We start from the raw sequence: 23,152 nt of genomic DNA, 5'->3' as shown, positions 1-23,152 counted from the left end.
ATGGGAGTGCATGGTACTGTCCGGTTTATCAGGAGTGTATTCACTAGCGCCTCGACGGTAATGAAGTTCAATAGTTTCGAATCGAATGCTTGTGCAAAAACATTATCCCAGTCATCGGACCACGTGGCGGTGAGAGATGTACTAAAAAAATCTGAATTAATCCCAACAACGAGTTAAGAGAAGTGTATCATCTACTGGTCCAAGCGCGTGCAAATTGTCAAAAATGTTCATCTTGTACCTTTTGCCACTTTTATAAGCCCATTAAATGATCCTGAATTTGATATATGCCCAGGATGATACGGCATTCTCTTCCACTGATGAAAATGAACGTGAAGTAAAAGCATCAGTTGTCAGCCGTCAACTCACTGGGGTACCGATAACATGCCGAAACTACCAGCCTCTAGGTATTGGTTCTGGTGTAGTTGAGATATTTCCCAGACCATTCGGGGCTTCAGTATATATTTCAACTCTTGAAGTTACCAGGAGACGCATCAGTGCTAATATTGAAGCTGTTGATTGAACATTGGTATATTTAAGTGATTAAGTAAACATCCAACTTTGGAACTATGTGTCGTTTTTATCAATGTGACGGCTTTAAGATCTGATGAAGTGTTTTGTGTTAGTTAACCTCATTGTCATGTATGTAGTATTTGAAGAAATTGACGTCGAAGCATTAAGACCTCTATTTGCACTCTCGGCCTGTGACGAAGCACTCCAGTGTTTACTTTAAGTGAATGGGATAAGTGACTGTCGCAAGTGGTCCGTTCACGTCAAAGTACACCGTAACGGAAAACACAAAAGTATGTAGCAAAAGTAAATATGGGTTAAAATAAAAGCCCCAAATTTTTCATGTAGGTAAATAGGTCCTTTGAAAGATAATCCAACTAAGATGGTTTTCAGATACTAAGATATTAGCCGCCTCTTATTATACACTTTTGTTTTGAATCAGCTACGATTATAGGCCCAATTTTGTGGTGTGTATACTTTGAGGCAAATTCTTCTTTCGTTTATTTATATTCCAGCAGTAACTGATAGTCATTCAGATCATTTTGCACCTGCCATATTCAATGTTGCGTTCATTTCTGTTAAATGCTGAGTCCTACCGGTTACTCTCTCTGCGCACAGCGCCTCACCTGAACGAGTGGCACGCTGGAAGTTCCAACAGCTAGACGAGAGCGGAAACAACCTGCTCGAGCGGAGGGAGTACCTGGAGTTCAAGGAAGAGCTCAAGAAAATCAACGCCGCCTCCAAGAAGTGTCGGCGGAACTTCATCGAGTACTGCGACGAAGATGGCAACAAGGACCTGTCTATGGGAGAGTGGCTCACTTGTCTGGAAGTTAGAACAGGTAGGTATCTGAGATCAAGATGACAACCTACGTCAGTCTAGTTCAGACATCATTTCTGAAAGTTCTCAACACCGGCATATGAAAACTTGAAGATCAAAAGTTGTATATTTGAAGGGGAAAACTGCTCAAATTTTCAATACCTGTGCCTAGTCAAATATGACCGAGTCATACCCCTTTGATCTTTTGAAGCAAGGCAGGACCTCGATTTAGACGCCGAACTCTATAAACAATGAGTATAAGGATCTCTTTTCCACTTTCTTCTGTAGGGAGCTTTCTCCCAACCTATCTTTCTTCTGTACATGTAATGTAATTTTACATAAATGGCGTGTGCTGCTTCCATCTTAGCCCATTAATACATGCCTCATTGTAGCGACCAACTTGAGCAATACATTAGAACCATTCATATCTCTTGACGAATAACCCAACATCTTCCACCACAGGCTTATACTAAAATAGATTAAGATGAAATAGATTTTTATGATGAAGAAAAATCAAAGTGTTTTTCTACTGTGCGGGAGGCTAATCCCCCAGTTCCCCTCTTTCAGTTGCGAAGGTAAAAATCATTTTTTGATTGTTTGTTCTTGTTGTGATCAAACATTCCAACAATTTAAGTGACTTTGAGTGAGAGTAAATTGTATGGAAAGTGTGCTAGATGATGGGGAGTGGTAGTTAAATGTTGTGCTGACTGAACGGCCTTTTCAAAAATATTAAAGAGTACTGACTGGAGCAGATTCGTGTTTCCCATAAATTGGTCATCTAACGTAGTTCTAAAATCCATATCTTCCCACAATTTAATTTCGTGAAATTACAGAGTTGCCTCTTAGGAAGACGGAGAAGTTGTCATTGAACACAAATTTTGCTGTATCGAATCTGATGAAAGCAGCAACTAAAGAGCTGTGGTCTCTTTGCTAGATATTTCACCAGCAGGACTTCCTAATTGCTGAGCATTATTAACACCCAGTCTTGCTTTTCCCTGCATGTTCATATCCCCGGCTAACACCCCCAACTGCTGTACTCTCTTTCTCTTTCAGGGAACCCTTCACAACTTCCATCTGGCCCCAACCCTTTCAGTAAGTATCTTTGTATCCACCCTTTGCATCCCTGGTCGAGTTCGGGCGGCCTGTTCTTGACACGTGTTTCTTGTTCTCGAGCTCGAACGGCGGGAACACGACTCAAGAATTAGCACTGTTCTAGGAACAGGATCACACACCATCTCCTCGTCAGGGTTTTACAGGAACACACGGAAAAACTCGTGAGATTTTAATTTTTGAACAGCTGCGAAAAGTAGAGAGATGGCTTCCAAAGCCATAGACCATGTTGACAATTGGAAGTTTTTGCAAAATTAACATTAATTTATTAATTTCCGTAACACAGAAATGAATGTTCCTGTTTATATGAAAAGAATTCAGCCCATTCAAACCTTAACTCTCGAATAACGTACATGGACGCCGCCGTGTTGCATGTTGCTTGTGATAACCGGTTGTTTGTTCCCGGCGATCGAGCGGCCGACCCACGAACAACAAATCGAGCTGTTCGTGAAGATACGGGAACAAGGCGCCCGAACTCAGCCCCTTATCACAGTCAGTAATCGAGCAGCATGTTCCTCTTTCACTCAAAAACATTTTCCTTGTTAAGTCTCTGTGCTCATAAACCCTGTATCCATTCTATTTATAAGGAACTTTATCCAGAGACCTTGAAGGGTAGATGCAATGGAATATAGCCTAAAAGACAATTTCAATACGGGTGATTCACAGTCGCGCGCCTCCAAGAGTTTGCAACGCGTTGGCCAATCACAACGCGCGACAGATTTCGAGCATTGTGATTGGCCAACGTGTTGCAAACTCTTGGATGCGTGCTATTGTGAAATGCCTGTATTGTTATTTCGCTACTTTTAAAAGGTGTTTTGCGACAGTTTATGCTGATAGAATTTCTATATTTATAAGCAAACCCATGCTGTCATCACAGGAAGCAAACCTCAAAGTTACATTGGTTTGTGTATTAAAAGACTGGATTTTTTTTATTTTGTGGCCTAAATATTCATTTTGTTGGTGATTCATTGTTGTGTTAAGAAATAGCAATGAGAAATCAATTGACATTTTTTTCTGAATGTTTTCAGTGAGTAAATTCTGGGTTCACAATTTGAACAGAAAAACCTATGCACTAAAACCATGTCTTCCCCAGATGGCATTACAGCAGCGCCCTCGGAAGTATGGATAGCTTGAAAAAGCGCTCTTTTCAATGCATTTAAACTAATAGAGATGCCTGTTAATTTTCGTACTTTGACGAAGAGTATAAAATTGAAGAAAAAATATTTCTAAGAAAACTTTATTGCAATCACACTTTAAAGAAACGGAGTCGGAAGCCGTCCCAATGTAGGCTAGAGAGCCTGCATCGTACTGTGTCATGATCGCTCTCGAGAATAGGGAGAACAATTGCACGATTTACGACAACGGACGTGTAATATAGGAACGTGAAAGATTTCATCCATGACCGATGCCCTTTTATGCACCTTTACACCAATCCGAACCATTGCACAGTTTATTGTGCAGAGAAGGCGTGTCGATGTCTCCGTTTGAACCATTTTTTTCCAATTTTCTTTGTGGACACACCCACTTGTAAAGCACCAAATCTAGGTCTTTGACACTTGTAGGTTACGATTACTGTGTTGAGTTTACCACGTATGTGTGAACCAGTAATTGTGATAAATGTGTTAACACAAGTGACGTGACCCAGATTTTAATAGACCAGTATCATTGGTATGTGGAATTACACATCTACGGTAAACAAGCTCATAGCATCTGCGTGTAACTAACCCATTCTGGCACTCAACTCACCGACATACCATGGTCGGCGCTTCACTCTAATCATGAGTTGTGGATTTTATATTCCAATGGATATATCGATATATATAATCAGTCTAAAGCAGGGTAACATATTATTTTTCATTTCAAAAGTGGCTGAGTGGGGAATCGTGATTCTGGAACAGGAAGGGTTAATGCACCTTTCATTTCAATGTGTCAGGTCATTATGAGCGACGCGCCAGTGAAGTTTGTGGAACTGATATTTAATTTAAGTTTTATAAAAGTTTGTATACTTTCTTACTCATGGAATGGAAAACTTATAGAAGTTTCAGGGTATACGAAGTTGTTGTTGTCTTCGGGAAAATGATAATTTTTGCAATTCCACAAAGGTTTTTTCTTATTTTGCGCAATAATATCAACGTTTAAGGGAATTACGTTCAGAGCAATTGCATTTGTGCAGAGGCATGTAGCTGTGGGAGTGTTTTTATTGAATACTTAATTGATGAAAAAGCTGAAGCTGTCAACTTTGATACCACTCTGCCAAATATTCTAATCTGACACAACAACCAAAAACCTTACGAGCCTTAATCTGAATTTTGCTGATTTTTTTTTTCAGTTGACCGATTAATGTGATCAACGCAGGGAAGATTTCCTCGTGCATGAGTTTCTCTTCAGAGTAAGGACTCTAGACATAACGTTTAGTCTGTAAAGAAATGTGTTACCAGAGACCCTCCCTGCTTGTTGCGAAGTTACTAAACGCGACTTCAAGGTGTCGTCAAGCCTATTAGGGTCGTTTTGTCCGGACAGTGGTGTTCAGATTGACCGACCTAAGCACACTTGAAATGGAAGAATGTGGATTGTGGATCCTGGGAAAGTCGCGGGATTGTGTTACTAGGGTCAACTGGGGAGAAGTGCCTGATGAAACGTTGGAGTGGTGAAGTTAAATAAAACGGCTTACTAGAGTTGAGCGTTGCACAGGGAGTCACGGGTCGTTTGCAGCTGTTACCAGTGGAGACTTGAGGACAAAACATTCTAAATGGGGATCACCCACTACCTCCCCACTCTGGAGCACGGTGGACTGCAGTGGGGGAAATCTTCTCATTTGGGACATCTTGATTTGCCCTCCGAAACTCCGCAAAGATGTGCAGCAGTAAACTAGTCGTCCAAAATTGCGGAATATGTTTTCAATTCACGGAACTGAGGATGCAATATGATTTTGCTTATCTTCGAAAGCTTGGTTTTACTAGAATGCCAGGTTGTTTGTGAGGAGCGCTGCACTGCTCGGGGCTGGATTATTGCAGCTGTGGAGTGCAAGCTCAGCTACTTGATGCTGGGATCAGTTGAATGAGCAAGCGGGGAATGTGCAGACAAACACTTGTCACTGAGCTCCAATCCCAAGTATGTTTTAAAGGGATTCTTTATTTATGTTGCTGCTGGTATGACTTACTACACCTGTGCCGTTCGGTCTGATAGGATCGACTCTTGCGTTTTGCAAGGATTTAATTTGCCTGCTATGTAAACCAAGTTTTTACCTGGTGAAATTGATATTCAAATTGGTGTTAACAGTGAAGCCAGTTGTGAAAAGGCATTCATCGGTAAAATAATGTGTATATATTAGATGGCTGTGTTGCTAAACTGTTGCATTTCAGCATCAATAAAGGCTATAGCTTAATGTGTGCCTGTCACAATCGTATTGTAGTAAGATTGATCAGGATGCCTGATAATTCAATCAAAGTGCTGAGGAGCAAAATCTTTTAAGTGTACTTTGACTTTCATAGTTAGATACATCAAGCGCAGCAAGGAGGCCGTGGTAGGTAAAAGGCGATTTCCATGGTCTGACTTGTATTCATGTTTTGAAGAAAAAACGTCACAATTTAAAGCGTTGTCAAATGTAGCCGTTTGTCGGATGTGCTGGTTGAAAGATTCTTTATCAGAAAGGCATACCTTGAAGCATTCCCACAGATGTGATCGCCTTTTTATGAAAGAGTGAAGTGCGCTGCAAGTATCATTTTCACCCACATGCTTTTCACCTGAATGGATGTGATCAATCAAACAATTGCTGCCCATGTTTGACCCTACCACAAAGTCTTAAGAATTGGTGGCATTTGAAAGTAAACTACATGTGTATCTGATACGGTAACTCTTATTTCGCTGGTCTTTTCTAGAGCTGTGTCGTTTCAAGTCCTATCTGAAAGATTACATATCTTTGTATATATCCTTTAAATGCTGAGAGGTATAAATTGATGTAAGTGATTAAAACAAGTTTTGTAATTTACCTTGTAATGTATTTAATAGGAGAATTTGAATTTAAATGCATGTGATTGTAAAAAAAAAAACGGCTCAAAGAGTTGCCATGTTAAACAAAGGCAGCGAAGGCCTGTAAGCGTAGCGTAGTGGTACAAACTCTGCATTCAAGTATCTATATGTTAAATTAACGAAACTCTGTGTCCATTGACATCAGATCTTTTATACTTGATGACCTATTTTATTTGGAGAAAAAGCTGCATTTTCACAGAGGGAGGGCCTCAGCAGGATGTTTGCCAAATTAATTATCAACAGAATGCTACAGTCGCATATTTTTTTCGGAATAAAGCAACAAAATCCCTCCAAAACGAAACTTAAATTTCACATTGCTTTGTTTTGTCAAACAAGTATTCCGCCATCGCACGAAGCTTGGAAAGTTTTTCTTAAATTTTGAGAAACTCTACAAAGTAAAAGTCCTACTTACAGGCAAATTGAAGAGATTTGCAATCCTTGTAAACATTTTATACAACTTGCTTTTTGAATATCATTTTTATATTTGTAGAATATTAGTAATGATTTTTAAAAGGAGATTATGATAGTTTGCTCTGCTTGTAAAAAATGTAAGTATCAATGAAAGAATTACATTAAATTAAATTACATACGGTGTGTGTAGGGATGCGTTAAGGGGTATAATCGATTTACAGGGCCTAATTGTAAAGCTCTTCTAAGCACGCAAGCGTTGAGAGTGTATCGACGTTTTCTTCACAAGCTCAGTATCCCACGTGGTCAGCCATTTGTTTCCAAGAAAGTGCTACAGAGTAGATGTAAATGCTGATTGTTTATATTTTCCACATGACAACCGTATTTTGCCGTCTGTCCAATAAGCTTGTTCCGGGTCTTACAACCTAGCCTGTTATTTGGATTTATACTGTTTTTAAAATCCCATGATCAGTGACAGGAAGCGCATTAAATCTGTGCTTTCTTAGTGGCTTACATAATTCGGAGAAAATATCGTCACAGGTTTATTAATCTGTGATGAAAATACACTGTTACCAGTTTTTTAACATCCAGTGGTTAAGGAGGTCGTGGTGGTCGTGGCCTTACGAATTGGCCTATCCTGAAAACCAGTCCTTAGAGTTTCTTCACGAGGGTCTTCCTCAGGCCTACTGATCGCTGGGAGACAAAAGCCCCGGCCGGAAACGAGGTTGAAGTCCAGGAAATGGCGAGTTTGTGGAGTTAAGTTTGCGGAACAAATTCCATTTAGATGCAGAGATCAGTTGTGTTTCATTCCATGTTTCATTTCTTAAACTTTGACTACATGTACTTTAATTGTCAGACAAACTAGCAAGACACTAGTACATCCGCCCTTTCCGTTGCGTTGAGGAAATCCATTGAAATTAATATTGATTAAGCTTTCCTTTTCAGGATGTTGCTCAAGCGCCGTTTAAAACAATAAAAATAGCCATGAGGTAAAAATTGTCAATTTAGGTTTGTGCAACTAATGTCACTCTGTGACGTGAATTATAGTATTCAAGTTGTTAAAAGATGGGCTTTCAGAAATACAGCATCCTTTGCGGTTTGGTTGAATGACTGGAGTTGAGAACCTTTACACAAAGCTTGTCATGTTGGCAAGGAATAACTTGTTTTTGCCCAGGTGTCTGTAACGACAAGAGTTCACCTGTGAAAGAGACAAATTTCTTGTGCCTTTTCCGAGAGGTTTTGAGTGACAAAAGCCCTCGAACGCTTGCCACGATGTGATTCGGCCACGAACCTGCTGCTTACTAGCGAAGACGTCACACCACTCACCCCGAGCTCGTCCGGTCGGAAATTGTTGATTCGAATCGATATAACAAAGTGTGCATCGCGGGTGGAACTGTGGGTGCGACATTGTTAGCATCTTGTTAGTACGACAAGACAGAAGCTTGTTTGTCATCGTGACTAGAACCCACACACCGCCTGCATCCGGTACGTACGACAAACTTGTAGCACTGTAAAGGTCCACGAATATCTTGTCAATGTCTTGACAAGCAGAACTTGATTTCTACTAACAATAGCAGTTACTGTCACTCTTACTAAAATCAACGCCTCGAATGTTTTCGGTGAACAAATAAATACTAGTTTTTTTTGGAAAAGCTATAGCTTCATGAGCAAGACTAAATTCTTGATGAAAGACGCTCCAAGCCTTATACATGTAGCTTCCGTCGCTCGCTAACCCATTCTTGTCCACTAGCAGTACTTTCAAAATAACGCTGCATTTCTTCTAAGGCAGTGTGTTTCCCTGTTGGAATTGTACTTGCATGAAACTCTGCTGGCCTCTTTATACATGACACACTTCGAGTGAGAGAGTAAAATCATTAGGGAGGTGCATATTTTATACTTTCTTCCCACAACCGAACAGCTCCTTTATCGCTCTGCACAAAATTTAGGTGGGGCCCGGAAATAAAAACAATTTACGGTCGCGAATTTTAAAAACAAAGTATTCTCGGATGAAGTCAGGCAGTGTGATCAGACGAAAGTATTCGAGGGGAGATGTCGATTATTCATCGTAATGGGTTGAGGGGAACAAACAGTCCCGAAGCTGTGTGGTTTCTGCAGACAGAAACTTGGGGAAATCGACCTCCTCCTGAGTAACATCCCATCGGGGGAACCCAGTGACCCCCGGTTTCCTTTTGGACAAGAAGCCATATGCAACGAATTCGGCATAGAAGAAAAATGCCCCCTTTGCCGCTGAAAACTTGAAACATGCAGTCAACGCATGGTGCGATTTGTTGGACTGTTGCCTGAATAACACGCAGTTGACTTTGGCGGCTGAACTATGTAGCTATGGGCTGCAGCCGATATAGCCTGTCTTCGCTTACGCCTATTCTTTGATGCATCCAGAAGATGTTTTGCATATATAATGCCTGCTTCCACTAAGCATTTTCACTGCTCCTTCTTTTTAGCGTGTCAACCGACTCTCAACAAAGTGTTTTTATGGTCTGTAGGCGATTTGAATGTTAATTGATTCAAGTAGCAGTACCTTCTTCTTGAAGCCTCGCATGTATTTTACCACTATGTACACCCGTATAATTATTTCCCACTTCCGGAATTCTATATTACATTGAATAAAACATGAATGGACGGCGCAGTGTGTGTGTTGACACAGCCGAAAAATCACAGAACCAGTTCTGGCGCCGTATTGCCTACAGGCGAGTTAACAGGCCTTGTAACGTGTGTGGGGGAAGTGGTGCTTTCGGATTGTGATATGATTATTGCGGTGACATGAACGTATTAATAAAATGTGAAAAGCTTTGTTTGTGTAATGGTTTGGTTCATTTCGACTGTAACCTTGGTTGTTTGGTTGTTCATCGGGGGATGATTTTGAACAAACTACAATTAACCACACTGTGCGAAACTTGTCTCGCATTTTCGTCGAAGTAACCCAAACCAACCAATCATTGAGGGATAATTTCATACTTTTATCCGCAAGTTCGTATCTAGACTCAAATTTTCGCAGTCGAAAAGTGTTGTGGGCCAAAGATTCCGACAGTTATATTCGTAGCTGATGTTTATGGCCTTTGTGAGGCGTGGGGCTGAATTTGTGAGCGGTTTTTTTTTTCAAAGGTCGGGAAATGAAATATTCCAAGAAACCCGCCTTTCTCTTATAATATCGGCAATAAAAATAGCACCTTTAAGCGGAGGGAGGTGGCCCCGATCACCCCCCCCCCCATCCGCCAATGGTTACCCGTCAGAACAAATTGAATGATATTGCTCAACAGTTTTAGCCAACGTCTTCGCATTGTTAACTCGACCTGCAATATATGAAGAATCCCCCGACTAATAACGCCTTCGTAAATCCAACTGAATGATTGCTTTTGACAGGGGGGGTTATGACAGGTGAAACTTTCTAACATGAGCGGTCCCACCAATAGATCATGAAATTTCATCCCCGTCCCATTCGGATGCAGTTAACTGGGAGGGAGAGGGGATATACCGAGACACGTCCTTCTACCTCTTTGCTCAGGGGGGCCAGACCACTCAGCCTACATCCTTCCCGGGTAATTCTGCAGGCTCCAGCTTTCTTCCCTCCAAAATGACTAGATGCAATTCAATCATTCCTCGGCTGGGCCCTGTGTGCCGCCGACCAGCGCGTCCTTGCTTCGCACTGCCCCCCGTGCTTCGCGCTGGCGACCGCCACGTGGGCTGGCTGAAAACTGGGTCAGAGATAGGAGTCATTGTGATGCATTCTGCAGAACACTTCTGAGATGAAGCCCTTGTTCCTGAATTAATCATCGGGTTCTCATACAAATAGTGCGAGCTACCTTTTAAAAGGTAATTTGGCAGAGATAAGAAGCCTTCTGCATGCCTCGAAATATATACTTCTGTATTTTTGGGGGGGAGGGGGACTTTTTGACTGGGCTTATTTGCGATAAGACATTCGTGAATTAAAGAGGACGCACAACACACGGAAGGTCTTACTTAGCATCAACAAATATTGCACTCCTTACTTACTATTGCTAAAGTTTTTCAACATGTGATTTGTGATGATGACATTGACAAGACTCACATTACATTCGATATCTTTAATGGCGAAAAAACGGGTTCCTGTACAAACCCATTTTTCACATGGCAAACGGATCGTGAGGTTTCAGTATCTAGGGGATTGTACGCCAAAACAGCCCTTGCAATAGGCCTATGTACAGTGTCCTGAGAAACGGAGTACGAGTCTTTACCACATTACAACGCAGACAAGAAAATATGAGCAAAATCCTGTATCCGAGATGATTAATTTGCTCATTTTAGTACTTTAACAACGTTCCGAAAAGCCCGAAATCAAGCTCTGGAGAGTGACTGAAGAACCAATCGATTATTGCAAAACTAAAACGCATTCGCGCAAGTTTAAGTAGCTCTGGGAGAAGTTTAAAAGAAATAAATGTACGTGACTCCACAAAGTGGTCTGAAGGAATATTGATACCGGTCGATTCCCCTAGTTTCTGGGGCCGGGCAGACACTGAGCCTGAGCCGCACTAATTCACTGAGACGAATTCACTAATTCACTGGCGCACGTGGCCGCACTATCTGTACAACCAGCACTTAATGAAAACAAATCACATTTCCGGGTAACCACGTGGCGGGACACCTTTGGGACATATCTTCTGAATCAATCATCGGACAGATCTATCATCGACTCAAGTTGAAGGAGTCAAAAAATAAAACCCGGCCAAGCGCACTGTTTCGAAGGTGATGTTCCTCAGTTTCCGCTCGGATCAAACTGCAAAACACGGACCTTTTTTCCGAGGGATTCAACCCGTTAGAACCCTATTTCAGGTCAAGATGGTCCATGGTCCATGCATGCTATGTGTCACCTTTATCATCATGCATCCCCATAATTCTCGTCCTTGGCAAGCGACAGCGAGTAAAATCTGGCCCATACGACCTCTGTCTCTGCGTAGCACAGAATGATTCATTTCCCAGGAGGTGCATGGCGCATTTCATACTTTCCAGTACACAGTAGGGCCTGTATGTCCCATTATTTCATACCAGCAGCTCATACGGAGCGAAGTAACAGGAGGCAAGCACCGCCGTCCTTCCGCAGATTTGGCATCAAGTGTGGTCGTCGTCGCCTTCTTCTTCTTCTTCTCTTTTTAAAGATGGCTCGAAACCTTTTAATGCATCAAAGGCGTGAATCCATGCCGATGAGTCGGGATGGGGGTGAGGAAAATCCAAACATTTATATGATCTATGTGTGGGGTGGCGGCGCCACTATAGGGAATAAGGCAGCGTGGTTCGTGTTTGAAAATTTACATCTGCGAGCTTACGGCCCTTTACTATGCATCTAAACGGTGTATTTCATTCCGTTTTGGGGGGAGGGAGGCAACTGGTGCATCCAGGATATGCAGTGGGGAGGAGGGCTCGGACCGCAGTTTGCTCCCCAAATAGTTCACGATGCTCAAGCCCCTTTCCCGGTTGCGCCAGTGGGGACTGAGACGTAGGGCTATATCAGGGGTAGTAATTTAAAATGTGGGTGCGTATTATATCTTCGTAATTTAGAAAGCCAAAAAAACATGAAAACCTCGGGGACACACAGAAGACCCGACCCCTTTTGGTGCACTGGTTGGGTGACCAAACGGTTAATTCTTCTGCCCCCCCCCGGACTTACTCGTGGGTATGTAATTTCCGATCTTGGGCCACAGTAAACTTCTGTGGATGTACATGTTTATAATATGCGCCAACCTTCAATACCTAGACTGGACCCGTGGAAAAAAAGAAGTCAGCAAATGCAGGTTGTGGGAACACTGTGTGGTCTAAGCCCGGTCCACGCAAGGTTTCCCACATCGCATACGTACGTGGTAGTTTCTCAAACAGCAAGCTTCTGTATGATTGAAATATCTACTGTCGTCAAAGAAATATTAGCAAAAGATATTTCTGATGTCCCGTCACGATCATCGTCATTATCGAAAAGAAGACCCTCTTCGAAATACTGTGTGGGTGGTGGCTGTCCGATCGAATCACAGCTGGTAAATATCAACCACTAACATCCTGAAAAGCTCTAACATAAAAGGAGCAGGTGTTCCTATAGTGCATGTAGTGAGAATTATGCCTGCTTCATCAAGCAGCTGCCATCTAGACTCGAACTCCCCTTATCGGAGTCCATTTCTATCAATGAGCCCTTGAGTTTTCCGGGGTCAGAAGCGACAGACAGCTAGCATATTTATACTCAATAAACAAAATTTGGGATCAGTGTTTGATCCTTGCAGATGCTGAAATTTGACTTAGACTTATTAGAGTACCTTTATGAACCACATCAGTTAACTACAGTCATCTGGATGCAAACGCACCGACTAAGTATAGTGTAATTCGACAACCAGAATTAGAAGCCATTGCTGCCGTGGCGCGAAACTCATGGCCCGGTGGTACGCGCGCGTTGCTTGCTTCCTTGACCTAAAGGGTGTCGTGATTTGTCAAAATGCACGCGTGCGTCAAGCTGAAGAATTCGCGTGTGAGTGCGGTGCCACTGCAGTTCTGGCGTACCCTCGGACCAGTAAGCTAGCACGATGCCACAAGAGGAAAACTTGGAATCTCGAGATGAGCATCAAGAAGTATAAGCCGGAGTGATTTTACTCTCACTGTGCTGCTTTGGAAACATATGAGGACCCAAGGCATGCCCCCTTCCCCATGCTTCTAGTAAATTATTGTACCCCACTGGGTATGAGATTGGTTCGGTTTTCTTTTGAGGTCTGTGCCGTGTTCGGCCCTTTTAATTCGCACAAACACATGCAAGTGAGCCCAGACTTCTTAAATATTAAAAGAGGATTTAATTTTTAAAGAATCCACGCAGTGAATTTTCTAATACTCACTTTTGTTCATCTTTATACACTTATTGAATGTATGAAACTGTTTAAAAGCAGTTTGGGGTTACACGTCTACTGAAAAGTGCACTATTTTAAACATTAATAATTTTTCCGAATTTTTCCGGACATGTGAGGGCGCTGTTGCTGTGACGTAAATCACAGAAGACTGTGATGTAAATCACAGAAGAATGTTTTGATGTTCAAATTCTGAACCCACATTTACTCTTCGAGAATATTTCTGAGAAAAGTTTGTTCGCCGGCCCATTTACTATATGCTTTCATAACATCGTCAAAGGAATGGAAATTTACAATAGCAGAATATATAAAAGAAAAAAATTCCAGCAGTTTTTTGATTTGAATATGAAAATGAGCAATATCAAACAAATCAAAAAGCTCAAAAAAATAGAAATATTTAAACAAAATAATCTTTAAACAAGTAACACAACAATTGACAATTGAGATAATTTAAAACGGGAGCAATTTCAACACTGCGAAAACTGGTGTGTTAAATTTAACACCCCCGGTCTTATCAAAGGACTACAAAAACAATTTTCACTGGTGTTGAAAATTTTGGTGTTATTTGGTGTTACTGTTAACACCCTCCAGTGCATTGTAACACTTATAGGTGTGAAAAGTAACACCAGCGGTGTTAAACTAACACCATCTGATAACACCAAAAAGTGTTGATTTTAACACCAGAGTTTTTGCAGTGAATGGTTGCAGTGAAATTATTGTGTTAAGATCCCTTTAAAGAACATTTCAAACTTCTTTAGAAGAAGAAAATCGGTTGATTCGCGCGGTAATCTCCTCTTTGACAATCTCCGCTTTGAACTGCGCCACCGTTGAATGGTGTCCCCCCCCCACACACACACACTATTACATACCTGTTTTACATACAAAGTGTGGACAAGGTTAAGGAAACTTGAGAAAAATGCTCTTTTTTCTCCAATTAGGATAACTCCTTTGAGCTGGATTTTCGATGACGATTTCCTGGACTGTTCCTCTTCATTTTGCCACGGATAACCTTGACCCCAAAATGCCTCTGAAATTGTTTTTCAGAGAGGAGTCCACACAAAGCCATCGCACCCTACATTATGAGGACGTCTTTATGCAGAGGTCCACACTATGCAAGCCTGCACACCCCAACACACACAATTTCAATGATACATGGATGACCAGCGAATTTCTATCCAACAGCACGGATAAACCATAGAGCTACAAACCCAAACTCACCCTGCTATGCTGTGTTCACTTGCGGCCTGAACAGTGCGCGGAGGAAGGGCTGATGGCCTTGCACAGATTTTAGTGAAGGACACGGGTCAGGCTAACGATACGCAGAGCATTGCGGGGAAATCTCTGACAGGCGCGCGAGCTCGCTCAATGCGTTAGACAAGCGGCAATTATCAATTCGATACGTTTTCTACCTCATTGCTAATTCTCGTTACTCTTTATTTGTTCATCCAAAATATATCAAAATGTCCGATTATTTGAAATATATCGCCAAAGACACGAGATCAGTACAGAGCTCTGGAAGTGCCATCTGACTTGTTTAGATCCTGACATACTATTTCTTGAGATGACGACGTCGCAGAGGTAAGATGTCGACATCCTGAGATTCTCACGGGCATGATGACATCCCAAGATAAATCATCGAGGAATGACGATATCCTAAAAGTTGGATGACGACATCCTGAGATAATTTATCATGGATTACGACACCAAAAAAGTGGAATAACGACATTATTTGTCATGGGTGCATTGACAAAACACCTTGAAAACGCACAGGTGACCTGAAGTGCTTTTGTTTTTAAAGCATTGTTCCTATTAATTAAAACGTCATTGTGTCTCACTGCTTGTTACTAAGTAGTGAACTAGACATCACACTTTCTTGATGTCTCTGGGATGCCGACATCCTGTGATAATAATTATCTCATGATGTCGTCATCCAACTTTTAGGATGTCGTCATCCTAAGATAAAGTATCTCAGGATGTCGACGTATCACCTTTATTATGTTCTCATCCCAAGAAAGAGTATGTCGGATCTCAATAAGTCGGATGGCACTTCCAGAGCTCCGTACATTGCCATTGGCGAACCAAAAAATTTAAATAACGCTTCGGTAGCAGGAAATGTGACCTCACGGTCACAGGTCATGCACAAAGTAGCCAACCACAGTGCAAAGCCATCAGCCCTTCCCAGCGCCCTGTTCAGGCGCTGGGCAACGAGTGAAAGGCCCTTGGAGACGATGAGTGATATGTATGAAGATTAGAACCTATAAAATAGAAGTTCACATTTCATGTGAAACCGGAAAAGTGTTTAAATCAGTCAGCACCTTAACCATCCGTTAAAAACCATCCACGTGACGGGCTCTCGCCAATAGGAATTACGAATAGGCTTACTGCACACACGTGCTTCAAACTGCATTAAAAATGCGGTGAAGCAAAGTGTGTGATTTTTTTTATAACCATGCACGGCTCACTCAGATCCCGTGAATTTAACCGCTTAGATCTAGGTTGCACAATACGTCATATCTGCCGTCGAGTTCAAGGATAGAAGGAATTTTTCCACAGATTTTCCTTTCTCTATGTTTTTTAAATAGGTATCTAGGGTTGGGGTGGCCCCCGTTGAAGCCCTTGGATTTGGCCTTAAGGGAAGCATGCTTGTCCTGGAATGGAAATCGACCAGCCCCTTCGCATACCCAAGCCCTATCTCCCTACATTTTCCTAGGATCAGCTACTCCACTGACTGGCTCGGGAGTGCAGCAAGCGTGCAGGGTGGAAGTTGTCATTTACCCCCTACGTCGCGCTGAGAAAGAGGCCCGTTGGAGACCTTTCAAAGTATTTTGCAAGTTGGACACGTTGGTGCTCGAGGCCCGGGCCTTCATGTGTTCCAAAAACCGCTCTCCCCACTTGCCTCAGTGCGAAAGACGTGCCCAATGGCATTGTATCTGCATCACTTCCGGAGGTGAGAATCCTGTTGAAAGATAAAAGTCAAGGTGAAGGGGAACGGCTATATTTGAAACGAAGGGCGTCCATACACGCTTAGCATAACGACCGCTAATGTTTGCTTTCAATTACATGATTCAACCCAAGTCATGATGATTCACCGCATTGAATGACTGATTAATCACGAACAAAACGACCGCAAGCAGGCCTAATACTGGCGTCTTGCAGTTATTCGTTAAGTGCGCAGCATTCCTCTCTGATATTAAAGTAGGAAGGTTTCTTAAAAAAAATTTTTTAATGAATCAAAACCCTACCAAACAGGAAAATGAACTGCAGCTTGTGTTAGTAGATTGTATACATGCCAATGTTAACATTTCAAACGGGCATTCCAACTGTCGCCTTATTTTTAAAAAGAAACTTGCAGTAGGCATTAAGCTCATTTTAGGAGGGGGGTTTCATACACATGACTGTGTAACAACAATACAACCAAGATCTGAATACTTCGTTTCATTCAAAGTGACAGAAAGAAGGTTACCGTAGTACTTCCCTTCTCCCCTCTGAAAAAAAATCTTTTACTGATCCATTTTGAGGGCGTTATTTTTGTTTTGTCCCACAAGGCACTACACTTGTATGTCAAAGAGCATAAAAGAGCACAAAAAATTCGTCTTTCACCATTATCCCCGACAAAGTTTTGAAGAAATAGTTTGCATTATGTTCGTCCAAATAAGCTGCTTAACACGATACAGAAGTGCTAAAGTGGAACTTACTCAAAAGAAATGTAGAAAAGTGTGATTTTTTATCTTGTATAGAGAGTCGTTACTGTTCTGCCTCGCATGATATAGTGCTTTAGCTCTGGAATATGGAAATACAAACAAAAATGTTGAAGTTTCTCCCTTTTACTGTCACAAAGAGATGGAAAGTCATAAAAAAAACCTATTTCATGTCTCCTTTATTGAAGAACCTTTAGACCACTGTGTTGAGAATATTAAAAGTGGTAAAATGGTTTTGATGACTAAAGAATTCCTTCCCACAAACGCCATTAGTTTTAAGACTTTCAGATCTGATGTGCTTCAGTATGGACCCCAAGCTCGAGTAAGAGAGGATGCAATTTTCCCAGCAACGAAGGCTCCTTTGGTAGGAACTTCACTTTCACAAACGACTTAATGCACGCCTTGATACTAACAAAACGAACACTCGCGACCAGTATGGCTGGTTACGTCTCCTCCCTCGGTTCTCGAGAAGGAAGTCAGCACTGATGAGATGATCATACCAGTAGTTCTGCATTTCAGTGTATACAGGAACGAGAGCGGGCATTTTTTTACATACATGTAGGTTCTATGTCGATCCTCCGTATATAGGCCTATACCAGTAGACATCTAAATGAAGCTAAACGGAGCTGTATTTGAGACAAAGTAAAAAAGAAAAACAAAATTGTCTCCTTCAGCTGAGTCGTACGTATGTCTTTGTATGTGCGAGTTAGCTCAATGACAAGACGTTTTCACCATGTCCCCGATAAGTGTACGTTCGAGTTAGCTCAAGATGGAGACAAGTTTTGCCACCATGCCCCTGATACTGCTTCGTAGGTTCCTGCTCGTATAATAAATTTCTTTTTCCCCACTGGCCTGTCTCTTCTGATTTTAGCTGAAGATTGGTACTTTTAGTCCGTGTGGACACACCACAATGAGTCTGACAAGAAAGCCACCGACCATTTGGAAGTCAACCCGTAGACGACTGAGGCGTTCGGAATGGAGACTATTGTCCACTAAGTGCGCGTAGTCTCTGCTCAATTCGTCTCAAATGTATGTCTCACGGCCAAAATTATGTTCCTTCCCCCCATGCCACATCAGGAGAAGGGAACTCAACAGCGTCAATCCGTTTGAAAAGTGTGTGGGGGGGACATGTCCCCCCGCCCCCCACCGATTGACGCCCATGGGGGTAGTTGCTGGGAAGAGGGAATCATTTTGTAAACTCTTTCTTGACGAAGGTTTTCTTATGAAATTTAATATACATACACATCCATAGAATTTGTGTACCCTTGTGTGAACCGTGTTATCTGCCCATTCACCTCAATTGCAATTTACCATGAGAGTATTATCCACATAGGTACATTCTTCCCAAAAAAAGTTGTGTTATCATGTTGGTCCCAAACGAAACGACTGCCAAATGTTTGTGAAGGGAGAACTTTTACTCCCTGTAGGACTCTCTAATAAAATTAACATAACAGTCCCCGCATAATCAAATACATGTACATGTACATTCATTTTCAGACCCAGGCTTCTTGGCAACAGAATTCGCAAAACATAAGTTTGAAACATGCTGTTCGCATGTTGCGTGCTAGTCCCTCGTTAAAGCAGGGCGCGAACGCCATCTCCAGAGATATACACATCCCCTTTGCAGCTGGAGCCAACAAACACCGGTTCACAGGTTAGGCCACCGGAGGAAAACCCTCTGCATTCCCGGGCACTCGATGGGGGCAAGAGGCAGCACAAGCACCGCCGTCCCGTACCGCGCCGCCGCCACAGACCAATCACTCAACCCCTCAGCAATGAGTCCACCATGTGTTTGTTGTTGAAGTTCAAAGGAAATGTTCCATTATGGGGCATACAACCCTGGTGACTAAGGCAAGTATCCAGGGAACAATCTCGCAATAGCCAACAACAAAAGAAGCTAGAGACATCTGGCTTAAAGGAATTTCAGGAAATATTTTAAAGAAGCGATATGTTTTATTCAAATGTCAAAAACTGGACGCCATTCTTGGACAATATGTAAAGTATGATTTTCTCCACAGAAACCATGAACAATGCTACACGAACTAAAGAATCGGTGTCTAAAAACAAGTTATGTTTTTGCAACTATGTCGGGCTGCTTTTTCTATATTTCCTGATGTGAATGCGTACATTTCGAAGGACACTCAGACAAGTGCCTTTTCTTCTCATTGCATGCATCTCCACCAATGATTTATCAGCTCAATTTCGGTGTAATCTCATGGGGGCAAACTATTATTCGCTGCGCCCGCACTGAAGTGAGACTGCAATTGCACAAAAAGTTGCAGAGCAATTACTACTTCGCGTGACAAGTACACAGGTTGATTACAGCACTGAAGCAGAAGCTTGCCTGTGCGAACTCTTGAAAGTCAACTGTACAAATTATGGTCCATGCCTGTTTGAATGCACCTCAGGGACACCTTGTGCTTGGCCGTAACGTGGCGGTAAAATCCTTTTGAGACTAACAGCTCCTAAGTGCCGCGTCCTCCCCCACCCGGTGTAAGAAACCTTGGATGTCGCAGGAGTAATCGTGGATCACGTGCGCGAATTCCTCCGCACAGCTCGATCTCAACTACAGGGAATTAATCAGTTAAGGACTCCCTCAACACCTCTTGCAAACAAACCCCATCCGCAGTTGCAATGATGGACGGCTGATAGTGCTAACCAGTCAGGCAATAAAGTGTGGGCTTCCCCGTATTCCCTGGAGGTTCCCCGCCATAAATACGGTGAACTTTGTGACGCCACATTACACAATCCCCAAGTTCCTTTTGGGCGTGCTCTTGACGCCAACTTCCAACATTCACGTTATGGAGGTAAGCCAGACTTGATTGAATCAGTTATTACATTTGTACTTTGGTTCGATATTATTAGATGAACTAGAACAGTCAAGTTCTTTAATCTTTCAGGTTCCCTGCTTCAGTTGAAGACAATAGGCTGAAACAAAAATGCTATCTGCTGATGAGAAAGCTAAGATGACATTTGTCAGCTTGACTGTGTGCCAGTGATTTTAAAGAAATGCAATGGAACCTTCTTCGGTACGGGATGATGCCATGTTTCTGCATCGATGAAGGATATCACACAGCACTGCGCTGGAGCTATTCCCTAATCCTGTGAGACATACCCTGTGACCCCATATCTCGAAATGACCTTGATTTGCTGCAGTGGTGTTCTGTCGTGATGCGCTAGCGTGTCAATTCCATTTGTTATCAGACACGTTAGTTCTATTTAATGCCAATTTGTCATGACACTATCTATCGTGTGAGATATCTGGTTTCAGAGAGGGAACGGGGTAAATGCAATTATGGAGGGTTGGGGGACTTGCTGCGATGTTCCCACTTTTCCAACAGATTTGTGTCTACTGGATATTTCAAGTGGCCGACAAATGGAGAGTAACATTTAAAAAGTTCAATTTCCACACTTTTTGCTCTATTATACAGTGCCCATGGAATCGCCTGCCAAGATAATGACGCCGTGGTCTCACTTCAGACGTTCTGTATTACAATATTCAGGATGGTTAGAATTCTGCACGATTGGAACCTTGACCGCTGACGTCTCACCGAGTGACTGCCATCCAGGCTCGTTATCTCGTAAGAGACTCTTAATCTTTCGCTGGGCAAAACAGCAGTAACTTTTAAGAAAGACAGATGTGATGTGAGTACAGTTGCGTATTCAGCAGTCACGGGGAACAGGAAACAGGCCTTCCGAGGCAGAGCAGAGTGATCAATTTGGATGTGCTCATGTTCAGCTGATCACAGATGTATGAACGGGCGGGATGCAGCGGTAATGACCAATGTTCGTCTGGAAAAAAGCTGTCACTTCTTGTTCGGCGGGTGGCAGTGACAAATAGTCTTGGATTCAGGGAGTCCTCGCGTTTCAGATTTGTGGGTGGGGCCTCACGACGTGTTGACACCGAGATGCTGGAAATTTGGCTTTGACTTCCCCCAAATGGAGGCAAATGCGCGCTCTTTTCCATGGATACGATGAGTAAAAAAAAAATCAGGAGCCCAAATTCCAATTACTCGCGAATGCATCTCGCAAGTTCTTATTTGACCCTAACACTCCTCAATCCTTCACCTGTTGGAGGACTGAGGAGTGTTAGGGTTTTTATGCTGCCCGTTGCCGAGTGTAAAGTAGAGCCTTGGAGCTATATAATGCCAAAAACATGTCGTTTACTCAAATAGAATATGGAACTTTTGACAAGACGGCGATTTCCGCTCGTTGTAACAGACATGTTGAAATCACACTATGGAACAGGGATCAATTTTTGTTGCTCATATGTTCATAGACAGCAAATCTGACAACTATCAGTAGGGGAAAAACAAAAAAGGCATCTAGTTGTAAGACATTTACGAATTGATTATACTCCATTTTGCTATAAATACAAAATTCACGTTTTATTCGGTATCTACACAAACATGTTTTGACTTTGTGACCAAGGAACTTAGCAATGTAATGTTACCGATTCTTACCTTTTATGTTTTGCAGAGATGTATGAAATATGAAGTTGTCAGGGTTGCAAGCTTGATTATCAGTTACCGACATCCTTGTACAAAAATGTACAAAATCTAATGTCAGATGTTCTGGGACAGGAAAACTAAATCTCAAACGTACAAATGATCAATATAAAGCGACGTAGAACAGTCTCTAATGGGTTGAGGGGAACTGTATTACAAGCTATAAGCAACTTTACAAATTTGTAGATCTATTTATGTAATATACCCCCTTATCACTAGCTGATACAACCCACGGTGAGTTGTGGAAAGTGTTGTTAGACAAGTGACGATAATGGAGAAAGGCGGAGCGTAAATCGCAAGGTGTAGGCCTATTCCGTTACCATGGATTAAACCTGCGATAGACCAGCAACAAATCAGAATACAGTTATACGGGTTGCTGTGTGAAGACTGTATGCAACTATTTGCATACATCCTTGGCACTGACATAACGATCACTCATTTGCATGGCAAAACCTCATTCCATGAAACAGTGTCAATTATGTTTATGAACCAGCCAGGATTTCACCACTAAGGGCCAAAGGAAATGCGTCTTTTAATTTACGGCTGATGAGCACTTCTTTGCTCTTTGTACGAATTTGGTTAAAACTGGCCAGCAACATGTTGGCCACCATTAGACAGTCAGGGTCATAACAAACAAAACGCGCTCATTCATCACAAGGAGTGATACTGAGATCTCGTAAAATATCTTTTTGTATAAATGCCGCAGTAAAAATGATTCAAATAAAAGACAATATCTTATAAACAACTTGGCTATTTATTCCTAAAATAACTCCAGAAGCCAAAGCGTTCGATGAGGGCAATGACTGCACATTAACACTTCAGGTACACAGCCTAATACAAGCAACTGCGCAAGCATTAAATTTGATGTTGTTGTCAGACCCTATCAACCGCCAGCGATGATATGAATATTCGACTTCCTATACAGCATTACACAACGTTTTAAGGATGCAGATTACCAGCGGAAAAATTACGGGGATGATCATGGGGTACAAAGGAGGTTTAAGCTTGTGGAACAGGTAATGCGTAGCAAGCATTCGCTGCACTCTGGCATGGACATAGCGGGCATTTCAGAAACCGGTAATTGGCCAGATGTTACAGCCCGGGTAGTTCAAACTCCTGTGTCCCTTCCCCATGGTCACATCAATTTACAAACTCTTTCACAGTCTTATGTCATTATGCACAAGCAAGGGCTGTTTGTTCCTTCCCCCT

At 42.2% G+C, this 23,152-nt stretch overlaps 1 protein-coding gene across 3 annotated transcripts in view; it reads left to right on the top strand.

Annotated features, from left to right (window-relative positions):
- LOC110979465 (SPARC-related modular calcium-binding protein 1-like) overlaps positions 1-9,682 on the top strand; it is a 31,375-nt gene extending 21,693 nt beyond the window's left edge. For 2 of the 3 annotated variants that reach the window (XM_022235276.2, XM_022235277.2), the window contains exons 10-12: positions 1,126-1,346; positions 2,378-2,416; positions 4,764-9,682. In XM_022235276.2, coding sequence (XP_022090968.1) covers positions 1,126-1,346; positions 2,378-2,416; positions 4,764-4,780 — 277 coding nt within the window. In that variant the 3' untranslated portion in view covers positions 4,781-9,682. The remainder of the gene's footprint in view (positions 1-1,125; positions 1,347-2,377; positions 2,417-4,763) is intronic. The other variant, XM_022235278.2, reaches the window with a different exon arrangement.
- The last annotated feature ends 13,470 nt before the right edge of the window (positions 9,683-23,152 follow it).

The sequence above is a fragment of the Acanthaster planci genome, linkage group LG01 (genome assembly GCF_054643075.1).
Source record: "Acanthaster planci isolate LZ-2023a linkage group LG01, COTS_SCS, whole genome shotgun sequence".
NCBI lineage: Eukaryota > Metazoa > Echinodermata > Asteroidea > Valvatida > Acanthasteridae > Acanthaster > Acanthaster planci.
Note: the sequence above shows the minus strand (reverse complement) of the source record. Positions and strands in the feature narration are given on the sequence as shown.